The sequence below is a fragment of the Arachis duranensis genome, chromosome 3 (assembly GCF_000817695.3).
Source record: "Arachis duranensis cultivar V14167 chromosome 3, aradu.V14167.gnm2.J7QH, whole genome shotgun sequence".
Classification (NCBI taxonomy): Eukaryota; Viridiplantae; Streptophyta; class Magnoliopsida; order Fabales; family Fabaceae; genus Arachis; species Arachis duranensis.
The window spans coordinates 121,639,734-121,653,927 of NC_029774.3; the positions used below are offsets into that span (position 1 = coordinate 121,639,734).

The window sequence follows — 14,194 nt, forward strand, 5'->3', positions numbered from 1 at the left end:
TCTGTATTTTGATACTCGACTCTTTGTATACACTCATGTCTTACCCTTATCTTTTCTCCGGTTTTACGTTTTCGAGTGTAATTCGCTTTTCTTTTCGCGGTTTTTGCTTAAACATTTCTTCAAGGCTCCTAGTTACAAATTTTTTCAACTATATCTACGTACATATTTTATTTTTAGAGGTCGTAATACCTCACCACCTCTGTTTTACGGCTTAAGCTTAAAGTTCTGTGTGGTAAGGTGTTACTTGATACCTCGATTTGTCGTCATTTTTGCAAAGAGGGAGGGGGAGAGAGATGGATTTTAAATAATCGATACAATATAATTTTAGAGATTTTAAGAATTTATAGATGAAATAAATTAAAAATTAATTTTTTAGATATATTATTCATTTCATAACTATTGATAATACATTATTATTAATTTTATGACTATTATTCGTTCAATGCCAAAAAGACTTTTAATTTTAATTTTATCATTCAATTATATTTATACTTTTAATAATTTCGGCAGAATTTCATCTATGAATTAAAAGCTTCCTTCAAATATAATTTTCATTTTCATACACATTAAACAACGACTTTAACGAAAATTTGGCAGAATTTTTTCTTAATTCATAGACCACAACAAAAAAAAATTATCAAATTTTCACATAGGAAATAATTGTAAATATGAATTAAAACAAGCACACATTCAAGCAAACATCAATTCCTAGCTATTATAGTGTGTAACCCTTTGTTATTCCGTAATTTTTCAACAAATAAAGGTTTCAAGGAGGTGTCATTAGATGAGAATGGATCCTCTCAATTTTTGTTATCAATTGAGGGAGTAAAGTATCTTTCACCGTTAATTTTATAAGTGGGACCAAGAGAAAACATGAATAAGAGAGCATTGAATAATTAGAGATTACACTTACTCCCTCAATTTTTTTAACAATTGAGAGGATACATTTTTTCATTAGACAGCCTTCTCCCATTTTTCATCCTAAAATTCCATCCTTAAAAAAGTAAATCCAGCATAAAAACATAAAAGATTTATTATATTTAGAGATAAAAAACTAATATAGAATTAAAAAAAATAAAATAAAATTTAAAAATAAATTTTAAATCATTTAGGAAAAAAACTAATATTTCAAACTAACTTAAATATAAAATTAATAAAATACATATAAAATTATATAAAAAGTAAAAAAATAAAAAAATAAAAAGGTCTAAACTTGGTTGTTGAGTTGCGGTGGAGATGCAACGGCGGCGCTCATGGTGCGGTGGCATCATCAAGATTCTCCCACCTCTGCCATTAATAAAGTAGTGTTAGAATTTTCAAAACAAAAAATTGACAAATTGAAGAATGGAAAAAATTCACACTAACATGGAAGAGGAACCCGAGTCAGCGACAGCGATGGCTGGAACCCAGCAGCGACGGTCACCCATGAGGCAGCAGCGACGACGATGGAACCTGAGACAGCGACGGCAACCCATGAGGTAGTAGTGACAACGATGGAACCTAAGGTAGCAACGGCGATATCTGTATCTGGTGAAAAATGGAGAGGAGAGGGAGAAAATGGTGAGAGAAAAGAAGAGAGGAGAGGGCAGAGAAGTTGCAGAAATGAGAAGGAGGATTTTTGAATTCGAATTTCATTCAATTTTACCGTTGGATTTATTGATGGATAAATCCGAAGGTAAGGTGCTGGTCGTTGTCCAAAACGTCGCATTTCACTAATTCACATCACCGTTGAAAATTTTTGATGGTAAATCCGCTGGTAAAATTGACGCTTATAAAATAAATTTTCGCACCCCTTTTTATCGTCGAGATTAGGGACGGATTATGGAATCCAACGGTAAGTTTTTTCTAGGACAAATTTTCGCTTATTACTATCAAAAAATTCGTCGCTAAATCCATTGGTAAATCTAGTGGTATTTAATGTTTTTCTTGTAGTGATTATAATTCATCATGAGCAATTAAACCGAGTTATAATTCATATTGAGTAACGGATTATAGCCCTAAGCTTTGTTAACTGATCAGATGATCCAGTCTAAACTTAGAAAATAAAATGAATTATAAATCGATTGAAAAATAACGTGAATAATGATAATATGGCGAACCCCAAGTTTAGCTAGGTTATTATATCGACACTTATTTACTAATTAATTGAGTGATAAGAATTATTCCATCAAAATAATTGTGTAAAAAATACTTTTCTATTTGAGAACAATTTCATGTCATGCATATGCATTTGATTGTATGTGAACTAAAAATTATTCCATCAAAACAATTATGTGGAAAATACTTCTCTACTTGAAAACAATTTCATGTCATGCATATACATTTGATTGTATATATGTAAACTAAAATGTTTGGAAATAGATTGTATAATTCAAGAATATAATGATAGTTGTTGTGGAAATTTTTTCAACCCACAATAACTTATTTGATAAATTTCAAGAAATTATTGAATATTTATAATTTATAATGAAATTCGTATGACATGAATATGGTAAATTGAGAAAAATAAATATGGATAAAGTCTCAACATATATTAAACAATAAAGAGTTAAAGATAGAAAAAATATATTTTAAAAGTTAATAATGGTAAAGAAGAAAAATATAAATGTCATACATACTAAATCAATGTATGTATATTTAATGTGAATTATTTATTTCATTTGTTAATATTTGAACTTATGTTATCAACAAATATTTGAACTTGTATTAACTTGATAATAAAATAATAAAATAATTAATCATTTAATAATATAATTACTTAATTAGTGTTGTTTAGCTGTTACAACACTAAGAGATATATTTTTTATGCAATGGTAATAAATTTGTATGTATGTACTTTTTTGTTGCTTAACTTTTAACATTAAATAGATAGCTAGTAACATAAAATTTAATGAAATAAATGGTGCAATAGTTATGTATTGTTAGAAAATAAAAATATAAAATTAAATATAATTAATTAAATAACATAGAGCTATTATGAAATTTCGGATAGTTTAAATTTAAATTTAAGTTTATGTAAAAATACATTTAAAGTTATAAATGTAGTAAAAAAATGAAAGATTAATAATGAAATAAATAATAAAGATGGAATTAATATAGTACTGTTGAGGAGTTTGAAGAAATTCAATTTCATTCAAAACTTAGAATCATCTAATTGTCCAAAAGATAATATAACAATATTAAATAATAATATGATTCATAAAAAAAGATTTAGCATGACCGTACAAAAATTATAATCCCATATAAAAATTAAATATTTAGAATTTGTCCATATGTGATAAATGAGTTCATATATAAATTGAAATTGAAAATTTGCTAAAATTAACGAATGAGTGACATGTGCTTCAAATATTATTGATATGAAGCGTTCAAATATTATTTAAAAATTATTAAATTATATTTTTAGAATGTTTAATTTAATTTGATGTATTTTGATTTTGTTTATTTAGTTATTAAATTGAATTTTATATTTGTGGACTTAATTTTTTTATTTGTTTTAACCTAATAAAAGATTATAAATACCTTCTAAACTATTATGGTCGTCATATAGAGAGATAAAATTAAAAGAATGTCAAAGCACTTTTTATCTTGTGATGAAATCATGGTGTTGACAAATAAGATTAAGTGAGTCAATTTTTTAATATATTAAAAAATTAGATAGAAAGTTGAGGAGTTTTTTTGATTCAATTAAAAAATTATGGTACGGACAAATTAGATTAAAGATTTTCTTTCTTGTTATATTAAGAAATTAGATAGAAAATAGAGTAATTTTTTATATTATTTTAATCTATCTTTTTTTTATTGAATTTTAATTTCAATTTATTTTTTTATTTAATTTTAATTCATATCTTTTTATTTATTTATTTTTATCAGTAATGTTCTTGCTTCTGAATTGATGTAGTTTATCAAATTTTAAGAGTGACTTTTGAGTTTTTTTTTTTTTTATAAATTTGCAAAACCTGACTTAGGAAATGTTTCCAGCGACAAAATGAAATCATATTTCAAAATTTTGTAACTGGAATATTGAGAGAAAAATATGTTTGACAAGTATGATAGGTCCATAAGAATAGTTAATGTAAAAAATAAATCATAATACGAGTGAATTTAAAACAGCAATAATATATAAGGAGAAGTTTTTAGTTTTGTTAACATTAAGATGACAATAGATAAGAAAAATAATGTAGTTGAGATTATTATGTATGTAGGGTCACCTGTATGTAGGTGATGCCAAGAGTACAGAACAAAGTAATTGTAAATAACTAAGGAGCAAGTTTTTGTGCTTTTTTCGCTTTTGGTTGAGAATAAAAATAAATTTTTAAAAAATAAATTATATAGAATATGGCCAGTAATTAAAGAGTATGAAATTAAAAAAAATTATAGGTGACATGCATTAATTTATTTAAGTTTTTAGGAATTTGAAGTGTATATTTTTGAATTTTGAATCATTAATACAAAGTACAACAAATTAAAAATTAGTATCAATAATTTTTTTTATCATTCTGCATGAATTATTTGTAAAATCCTCCATAAATATTATATGACCTTGTTAAATTGAGTTTTGAGTAGAAATTGAGTAATAAAAAATTAACATGAATTGCTAAAATATGTAAATATTACTTGAAAGTTGATTCAAGTATTTGAATATAATTCAAATTTTTTGAATATTAGTGAAGCAGAAAATTAGTTTTTTAGTCCTGTAGTGGTCGTCAAATATTATTGTGTGGATGAATTTTTGAAGTATAATTTATCTCTTACAATATTGTAATGCGTCTTTCTTTTTATGAAATGAGTATAATTTGAATACCAAAAAACATAATGGGTGGGTATCTTTAAAAGATATTTTAATGTTCAATTTAATAAATGTTTAAGAGATATAAAAATTCTATAAATATAGAATGTTAATGAATAATTTTGAGACATATAAACATTATAAAGCTAATCATACGAGTATTTATACATAAAAGATGAGATTAATGCGTAAAAATTCATACATCTTTTGTTAAGAAAGAGTAATATTTTATATAGACATGAAATTGATAGAGAATATTAATGTTATGATCGTTTCGTCAAGATAAAAATAATGGTTATTAAACTCATCAGCTACAAAGTTAAGAATGAATAATATCTAAAGCTAAATTATAATTCATTGTGTTAAATTCGAATTATAATTCATATTGCATAAGGAATTAATATTTATTTATTTACACAATAAATGAAATAAATAATATTATATAAATTAATAAATATTTTTAAATTATATATACAGTTCTCTCTTTTTATTAGATACCTATTTTATACGCATGCATTTGTATAATTTTTTTATCCATCATATTATGTTTGCTGACATATAAATTGACAAAACACGTTATATGTAATAAATATCAGTTATAAAATCAATTATTATATATTTATACATATTTTTCATATAATTTTAATTAAATAATCAATTATTATAATAATTAAATTTATTATAGTAAATTAATTAAACGTACAGTTGATCAATTATTATTTTTATTTATAATAGTATAATAATTTTTTTTATAAAATATTAAATATACATTTCTATATAGAGTAATTGATTGACGACCATTTTTACTGTTATTTGATAAATTTAATCTGTTATTACGTTATTAGTAGTTCTCTTGAGTATTATTAGAGTTCCCAAAGAAACTCCAATATTAACAAAAACTCGAACTAGATTGACCAAATGGTTGGAACAAAAACCAACCCTTAATAGAACAACATATATTCATTAAAAGTGCAAGTCCAACCTACATTAGGGATATCTTGCTATAATACCATTCAACAAAATTTATGTAGGCTTGCTTTGACCAAAATTTGTGCTTGCTGAGCTGTCAAACTAAACAAACCACCATCAGAATTATTTACTTTGAAAATTGAAAATTCAAGGTTGGAGTTGTTGGAAAGCAATTTCAAACATATGTTACATGGTCACTAGAAATTGAGACTTGAAAGATTTAATGTTGTTCTGTGTAACACGTTTGATACACATTACGTGGTACACTGGTTTATGCAAGCATTTGTTAAGTTAGTCAATCTATAATTCAGTTATTGCCACGTTTAAGTGAAATTTTGGTTTGTGTAAGCATCATTGTCAAAATATCATATCATACCAATACGATGATTCTTGTTCTTGAGCGAAATTCTAAAGAATGACGAATATAATCACGTGGTCCCATTTACACAGCTTTAAGCAATGTTTGATTTGAGGCACATGGTGAATAGTAGTAGAACAATAGTACATGCCCACAGGCAAACAATATTTCCTTTAGATGAATTATGATTTCTTATTGTGCAAAGGTATTTATAAAAAATTATAATTTGATCCTGTTTAAGGAAAAAAAAATTTAAGAATATCCATCATGTTTGATTTAATAACAAATTAACAATTAACAACCATGTGCTTAGCTTCCTGTTGGATCGAAAATATCATTCTTAATGAAAAAGGGTACTTGAAGTCAGGAGATCCTAAATTTTGATGAATATTAACAATAAACTAATCAAGAAGTACGATAATATATGTTATTTTCATACTAGTTGAAATCTATGCAGGGTCCGTTCTTGATCAACAGAAATAATCTGTCACTTACAAGACACAAGGATGAAACAAATGAAAGAATGTGGAACCTTTATTCTGAAGATGGTTAACAATAATTAACTGGGAAGTGGGCAGTAACATGAATGTTATGTTATTCTCATGCTGGGTTGGAATCCGTTCACAGTTAAGCCTCCATCAACCGAAATGACCTGTCCGGTGATGTAAGAGGCGGCGGGCAGACAAAGGAAAGCCACCAAGGATGAAATCTCTTTAGGTTCCGCGATACGACCAAGAGGAGTTCGAGACAGCATTTCATCTATGTACTTCTTGTTGCGCAGCAACTATGGCAGCAGAAAACAATGAGCAAGAATTGTTATTAACAAAAAGTACTAACAGTATATACTATATATCAAAGTTCATGAGAAATACTGATTTTTCAGTAACGAACAAATAAACACAAATAGTTATCAACTTTGAAGATCCGTACATCTTGATCATGCAGCTTAACTAGACAATGCAAGAGCCAAACAACTACATACTCTAGATAAGTTACGTTATGCAACATCTCTTAGTTGATGAATTAAGGATTTGAAGACCATTGATTTATTTCACCATGTTCCTATTAGTAGTTACTTCTATTTCACAAGTCATTGCCCTTTTTTATTACTCAAAAGGAAGTCTTGGTGGTATATATAGTCAAATACATTGGCAGAAACTGCCTAGTTCAGATGCAATGAAATTTCTAAGACAACAGACAAGCTATGATTTTATATCTCTGAGTTATTCATCATAGGGGAATATGTTATCTACTGCTCTTTAGTATGTTAGAATTGAACTGGGAAAAATGAAGGATCTTAAATTCTTGTATTAATTATTAAAAATCTGAACTCTCTTTTAATGGTTGAGCACACTCTTCAGTGACAAGCACATGCTACTGAACAAAAATACTAACCCTGCAGTGATATCTCAAGTGCATCTTTACAATCAGTAAACTTTCATGTAAAAGGACTTAACGATGAACTACATTGGACCAGACTATAGAAATTTCAGATTTCACTTACAGTTTAGCAGATATTTATGGAACAGAAGCTTATAAACTAGTTTTCGAAGTCCCTACTGAGTCAACAGGAAAGTTAATGTACCATTACTCTATAAAATCTATCTTTGAATCCGTGGGAAGAAAACGAAATGTAATTAACTCAACTGAAAACATGAAGCAAGAGTATTACATGTTCTACAAGTGGTGTATTGGTGGTTGCAGGAACAACACAATTGCTCCTTATGCTGTCTTTTGCCCATTCACAAGCCAGATTCTTCACAAGCTGATTAATTGCAGCTGAAAACAGCATTGGACACAAAACATTTGATCACAACAACATTTTAGAATAAGCAAGGGAAAAAGTTAAATAGTATGAATGCTTACCTTTACTTGCGGCGTAGACTGTTCCAGTACCTAAGCTCACCACACCAGCAATAGATGAAATGAACACAATGCTTCCCATTTCAGAAGCTTTTAGAAGAGGATGCACAAGTTGGCACAGATGGAATGCAGAGTCTAAATTAATTGCCATCATTTGTGAATAGTCTTCAGCAGTGTACTCAATTGTTGGCTTCCTAAAATTTGCTCCAACATTGTTCACCTAATTTCATGTAAGGAATCAAGATTATTTCCCAACGATCCCCTTTCTTCTTCTTTTCTTTTATCTTAAACAAAGAATGCATTCAATGTGATTAAGTCATAAGGTCAACATTATAATCTACTACAATTTATAAGTAACACTTAGGTTATGCTACGTGTACACCAAAATCAGCCACCAGTATAAAATACATATTTGGATACAAATAGACATTGAAAATAAATTAAACCACACATGTATTTATACATAAATACATTGGTGGCTGATTTTAGTGACTAAGTTTGGTGTACAAATAGCATTTCTCTAACACTTAACATACAACATTGAATTTCAACATTTACTATTTCTAATTTAGAAGTGGGGCATTAACTTACATAAATGTTGAGTTTGCCATTGAAGGTGGAGGTCACTTTCTGAATGAGATTCTCTCTGTGGGCTTGAGATGACACATCACACACTGATCCAGAAACCAAAAACCCCTTGCCACGCCATTCATCCAAGCAATTATTCAGCTCTGCTTCGTTTCTGGAACAAGTGTGAACCTTGGCCCCAAATCCACACAATTCCTCCACGATGGCATGCCTATAAGAGAGAGTAACACAGTTTTCGATATTCCGATAAAATAGAAATCAAGGGGAAATAAAAAAAGATCAAATTTTCAATTGTGTTGGCCAAAGTTTGAAGCTTTGTAGCTGAAATTGAAATGGGTAAGGATCAAAATAACGTCTTTTGCAGTAAATGAAAAAGAAAAACATAAAAGGAGAAAGTGACCCGATGCCGCGAGTTCCACCGGTAACGAGAGCGGTCATTCCATTGAGCGACCATCTTGAGGATCTGTTATTGGTACTGCTTTCTGCAACTGCCATTTCACTATGTCCCAACTTAATTTACTGTGTCCACATATTTTTCTGAGCATAAGGGTTATCTCCTCCTAATTATACATTTGTTTACGTTCAATTATGATGTTTTTAAGTGTATTGCTTAAATCCCAAGTCCCAACTCATGGTTAATTGTTAAATAATCCTTATCTTAATTGTGAAACAACTATATTAAATATACATAAAAAATTAACCACTATTCGTGTAAAATACATATTGAATACAAAATATATATTGAAAATTAAGGGTGGGAATTTTATGCTGTTTTTCCATATACTCACTTTCGTTGACTAGTTAATGTGAATTCCTCAATCAAAGGTGAAATCATCATCAAATGATAAATTGAATTTGCTAGTCCATATTTGTGGATACCTCTCTCAGTAGAGGCTTCATTGTTTATAAATAATGATACAAGTTACAACCGAGTTTGAATAAAAGGAACAATCAATTCATAAAAGAATGAAATTGACGAATGAGATCAAGGTCTTCAACTAGGAGCAACTAATGGAACTTCAGGTAATTCTCATGCTGGGTTGGAACCCATACACTGTTAATCCACCATCAACCGAAATAACTTGTCCAGTGATGTATGATGCAGCAGGCAAGCACAGGAAAGCCACCAATGATGACACTTCTTCTGGTTTTGCGATGCGCCTAAGCGGAGTTCGAGATAGAATATCCTCTACAAACTGTTGGTTCTTAAATAACTACAAGCATAAAAGAAAGGAAATTGTAAAAAACACATTTTATTTTATTATGAGAGGATTATATTGTGAATGAAACTAGAGGTGCAATTTAGTTTAGTGCTTCTTCATAACCATAAAAATGTTCTCAGAAAGAAAACAGTTAAAAGAAATGAAGATAGGGAATTAATGAGCTTACATATTCAACAAGGGGGGTTCTGGTTGCCCATGGTACAACACAGTTGCTCCTTATGTTGTCTTTTGCCCATTCGCAGGCTAGATTTTTTGTGAGTTGATTGATTGCAGCTGAAAATTCAATGAACAAAATATCATTGTTTATGTGTTTAGTAATCATGTGTACCTGAAAAAAGATCAAATGACTGGATATAGCAACTAACCTTTACTTGCTGCATAAACGGATCCAGTACCTAAGCTTGTAACACCTGCAACAGATGATATGAACACAATGCTTCCCATTCCAGATGCTTTTAGAAGAGGGTATGCAAGTTGGCACAGATGGAATCCAGATTCAAAATTAACTGTCATGAGCTCTGAAAATTCTTCAGCACTATATTCAGTTGTTGGTTTTCTCAAATTTGTTCCAACATTGTTTACCTAAGCACAAAGCCATGCATATGTATGATCCGCGATAAGTAAATTAGACGAAGGGACTAATAGATGAGTTTGAAGCGATTTAGTGAACTTGTGGGAATATAAACTTAGTAATGAATTTAGAAATATCATCAATGATGTTGGTAATTGATTAACTCCAATGAGTGACTTCTCCAAGCTATGAAAACAGAGTACATGAATTAGATTCATTGGTAAATGTTTATAAAAAAATGATCTATTACTTATTTTCACTCACATTTTAATACTGGTCAAGAAGCACAATTCCTAATCACTCTCCTAACCAACAGAGTAAACACCTTAGTTGTAATGGGGGATAACTCTTCATTTTTTTCTACACAAATCTAATTGAATTTAATGTAGAACTCAGTTTTATTCTCTCCCAATCCAGTGTTAAACTAAAACTTCTTTTAATGATTTTTTCAAAAGAATACTCTTGATATATAGAAAAAATCATCAAATATGAGATGACATAAATATTTGACCAACAGAAAAAAATCAATACATGACAATGTCAGGTAAAATTTTCATATGATGCAATCCATTTTTAAATTTAATATCTCCCAACATATATAGATCTATAGTGGCTTTTTTTCCCCCTCTAATAAGACCTTAATTAAAAGGGTAAATCATTATTAATTAAGAGTACTTACAAAGATGTTAAGCTTGCCATTGAAGGTGTTAGCCACTTCCTGAATAAGGTTCTCTCTCTGGGGTCTCAGTGAAACATCACAAACGGAGCCAGTAACCACAAATCCCTGGCTCCTCCATTCTTGTAAGCACTTGTTCAACTCTGATTCGGTCCTTGAACATGTGTGCACAGCAGCTCCAAATCCAACTAGATCATTCACTATGGCATGCCTTAATTATCACAGTTTCAAAGATTGAACTCAAAATCAATATGAATATGGGCAATTATATCATAATGTTTAGGGTACAACAACAATGACAATACATAATTAACTATGAATGAAATGATACCCGATGCCACGGGTGCCACCAGTGACAAGAGCTGTGACTCCATTGAGAGACCATCGAGTTCCTCTTTTGCTGCTTTGTGCTGCTTCTGCCATTTTCTCAGTTATCACTCTGCTTCATTCAACAATCAAAATATAGGTTTAGCGATTCACAAGCAACTTGTTTAAAAATAATAATTAATTAATGGGGTCGATGAATTGGAGTAGTATTATTAACTTATTATTAATTAGTGTTATTAATAATTAATAGAATAAAGTGACAAATAGGTGTATGAGAATTTTGCCTTGAGACCATTTAGATCTCGAAAAAAAAAAATTAACAATTAGATCTCTTAAAAAAGGACCGTGGAATCCTAATTGTTCAGGATCCCCAATTATTCGTCTTCAAATAAAATTCTAACACAACATAGAATGAATAGCACCAGAAGCTTCACAAGCACGTCAAAGAAAAAGGAATGAAGGCAAGAGTTAAAATTATAGGAATGACTCAACACATCAAAGAGGTTTCAGCAATAAAATTACTTTTAAATATAACTGTTAGCTATATGCAATAATATACAAGTCTAAAATAATGGAGAATCCAAATAAATTGTTTTTAGGGTGCCCAAACTATAGAGTAATTATTAATTCAATTTATTTTTATTTTTGAGTTTTGAATGTTCCATTCAATTATCGGTCATTCATAGTATATTTTTTTATTCTTATTATAGGACAATTTGTCATACTCTAAGTTTTTTAGATGACTAGATAATGTTATTGAAGATGTGAAGGTTCACAGGGAGTAAAAGATAAATTAATTGATTTGGAAGAGAGATAGAAATCAAAAACTCCAAGCGAAATTACTGGTAGTAGATTTAGAAATATTGTGTATTTTATTACTAGTATTTTAATTGCAATTATTATAAATGTGTGGAGCAAAAATTTTGGGTGAATCAAATTAAATAGCTGATACATGAATGTAGTAGTATTTATAATTGTATTATTATGAATATAGTAATAAATAAATATTTTTGAATCATTGTATGATCTATCATGGATATTGGTGTTAATGAATATGAAATTCACAATGATAAAATAAAAGAAAGAAATCACATAACCATAATAACCATAAGAGCATTGTTATATTATTTAAGCTTCCAAAAAGATTGTTTCCAATTACAAAGGTTAATCCAAAAAGAGACTGAGCACTTGAAGTTTGTATTACTAAATCAAACAAAAATCTACATAAAAACATTATCATAACTACACAATTGTTACGGTAGGTAACCGGAGATTAGTACAACGGATGGCGTTTGGCGGCCCAAGTGTGCGATGGATGAGAACTCCGGGTAGGCACGCAGCTCGGGAGGCTCCGTCCGACTTGTGCTCGCGTGTGAATGGGGGGTGGTACCTGCAAAGATACTCCGATGCCTAAGTTAGTAAGGGTGTAAGCAGGTCTAGAGAGTATTGGGCTTAGAGATACCTGAAGGGGTGTCAGGGTATTTATAGAGGCGAGCCAATAACCACCGTTGGTGTAGTGCCATATCTTTAGGGTGGTAACCGTCCCTATTATCTTGGGGAGGTTAAGATATGGCTTTATGAGACGGTTAGAGAGATTTTAGGGGCGGTTACTCATTTGAATGAGTGTTTATCTGCCAGCTAATCTCACATCCGACCTCTTCAGACCAAGTCGTGGCTGACACCGACTTCTTATGTGAAGGTCGGCACTTAGCAAGGCTCTAATCCTTTAGATTAGGCCTTTTAGTTGGACCTGGGCCTTTATATTGGGCCAGGGTATGAACAGTGCCCCTACTTGAGCCCAAATTTTCTTTAAAGTTTGGGTTCAAGTATTCAACTCGGGCTCGCAGTCGACTTGTTTGAAAGAGTACGGATCTTGGAAACCGACGTGATTTTCGCGACCTTTAGTTTCTGACAGTTACGTCAATTCAAGCGTCGTGTCGTTGGGGAAGTGTTGAGGGCTTTGGTAACGGTGCAATCTCATTAATGACTGCTCCGTTTTTACCATTATGCCCTTGGGCGTATTTATAAATACTTTCCCTCTCTTTCTATTTTCCGTTTCTGCAATCTTTCAAACTTCTCCTTATCTTGTTCGTACTACTTCCTTGCGTTCGAAGATTTCTGTTCTTCTCCATCCTTCATTTTCGGATAAAGGTTAGTTTTGCTTTTTCCATGTCATGCTTTATGTTTGCATGTTTTGTTTTGCGAGTAGATAGGTTGACCTGTAGATTCTGGTTTCGAATCTCTCTTCTTTAGTGGCCGTATTTTTTGATTTTCTTTTTCTTTTTCCTTTTTGTAGGTTTTCTGCCACTTTCTTCTTTATATAAAAAATGGCTTCTGTAGACATTCTTTCTCAGTGGGTTGACGTTACGGTTCTTGGGGAGGAACCGTTGGTCGATGCTGAGTTCATTACTCATCTTCATACTCATCACAGGCTCTGTACTTCGGAGGAGGACGAGCCCAAATATGAACTGATAACCCCGGGTCCTGAAGACCGGGTTTGTTTTGGGAGAGTCAATGAGGCGGCCCCTCATTTTTTCTTCATGTATGAATGTATGATCACCCGCCTGGGTGTTTTTCTTCCTTTCTCCGATTTCGAGATATCCGTCTTGCACCACTGTAAAGTCGCCCCTACTCAACTTCACCCAAATTCTTGGGGTTTTTTGAAGATTTATCAGTTTATCAGCCACGCTCTGGACTTTCCGACTTCCTTGAGAATTTTCTTTTATCTTTTTCATATGACTAAGCCCTTTAGTGGGCTAAACAATAAACAGCAATGGGTATCCTTCCGAGCCATACAAGGTCGGAGGATTTTCACCCTTTTTGACGAATC

General features: G+C 30.7%; 2 protein-coding genes across 2 annotated transcripts; both read right to left on the reverse strand.

The window, feature by feature from the left end:
* Positions 1–6,487: 6,487 nt before the first annotated feature.
* LOC107480864 (tropinone reductase homolog At5g06060) lies at positions 6,488–9,207 on the reverse strand. Its single transcript, XM_016101061.3, has 5 exons — positions 8,968–9,207; positions 8,571–8,778; positions 7,983–8,199; positions 7,789–7,895; positions 6,488–6,900 (listed from the first exon to the last, which is right to left on the reverse strand). The coding sequence occupies exons 1-5, from the start codon at positions 9,060–9,062 to the stop codon at positions 6,706–6,708; spliced, it is 822 nt and encodes a 273-aa protein (XP_015956547.1). The 5' UTR covers positions 9,063–9,207; the 3' UTR covers positions 6,488–6,705.
* Positions 9,208–9,388: 181 nt separating this feature from the next.
* On the reverse strand, positions 9,389–11,529 carry LOC107480863 (tropinone reductase homolog At5g06060). The gene is made up of 5 exons (XM_016101059.3): positions 11,369–11,529; positions 11,041–11,248; positions 10,156–10,372; positions 9,957–10,063; positions 9,389–9,781 (listed from the first exon to the last, which is right to left on the reverse strand). The coding sequence occupies exons 1-5, from the start codon at positions 11,458–11,460 to the stop codon at positions 9,587–9,589; spliced, it is 819 nt and encodes a 272-aa protein (XP_015956545.3). The 5' UTR covers positions 11,461–11,529; the 3' UTR covers positions 9,389–9,586.
* Between the last annotated feature and the right edge of the window lie 2,665 nt (positions 11,530–14,194).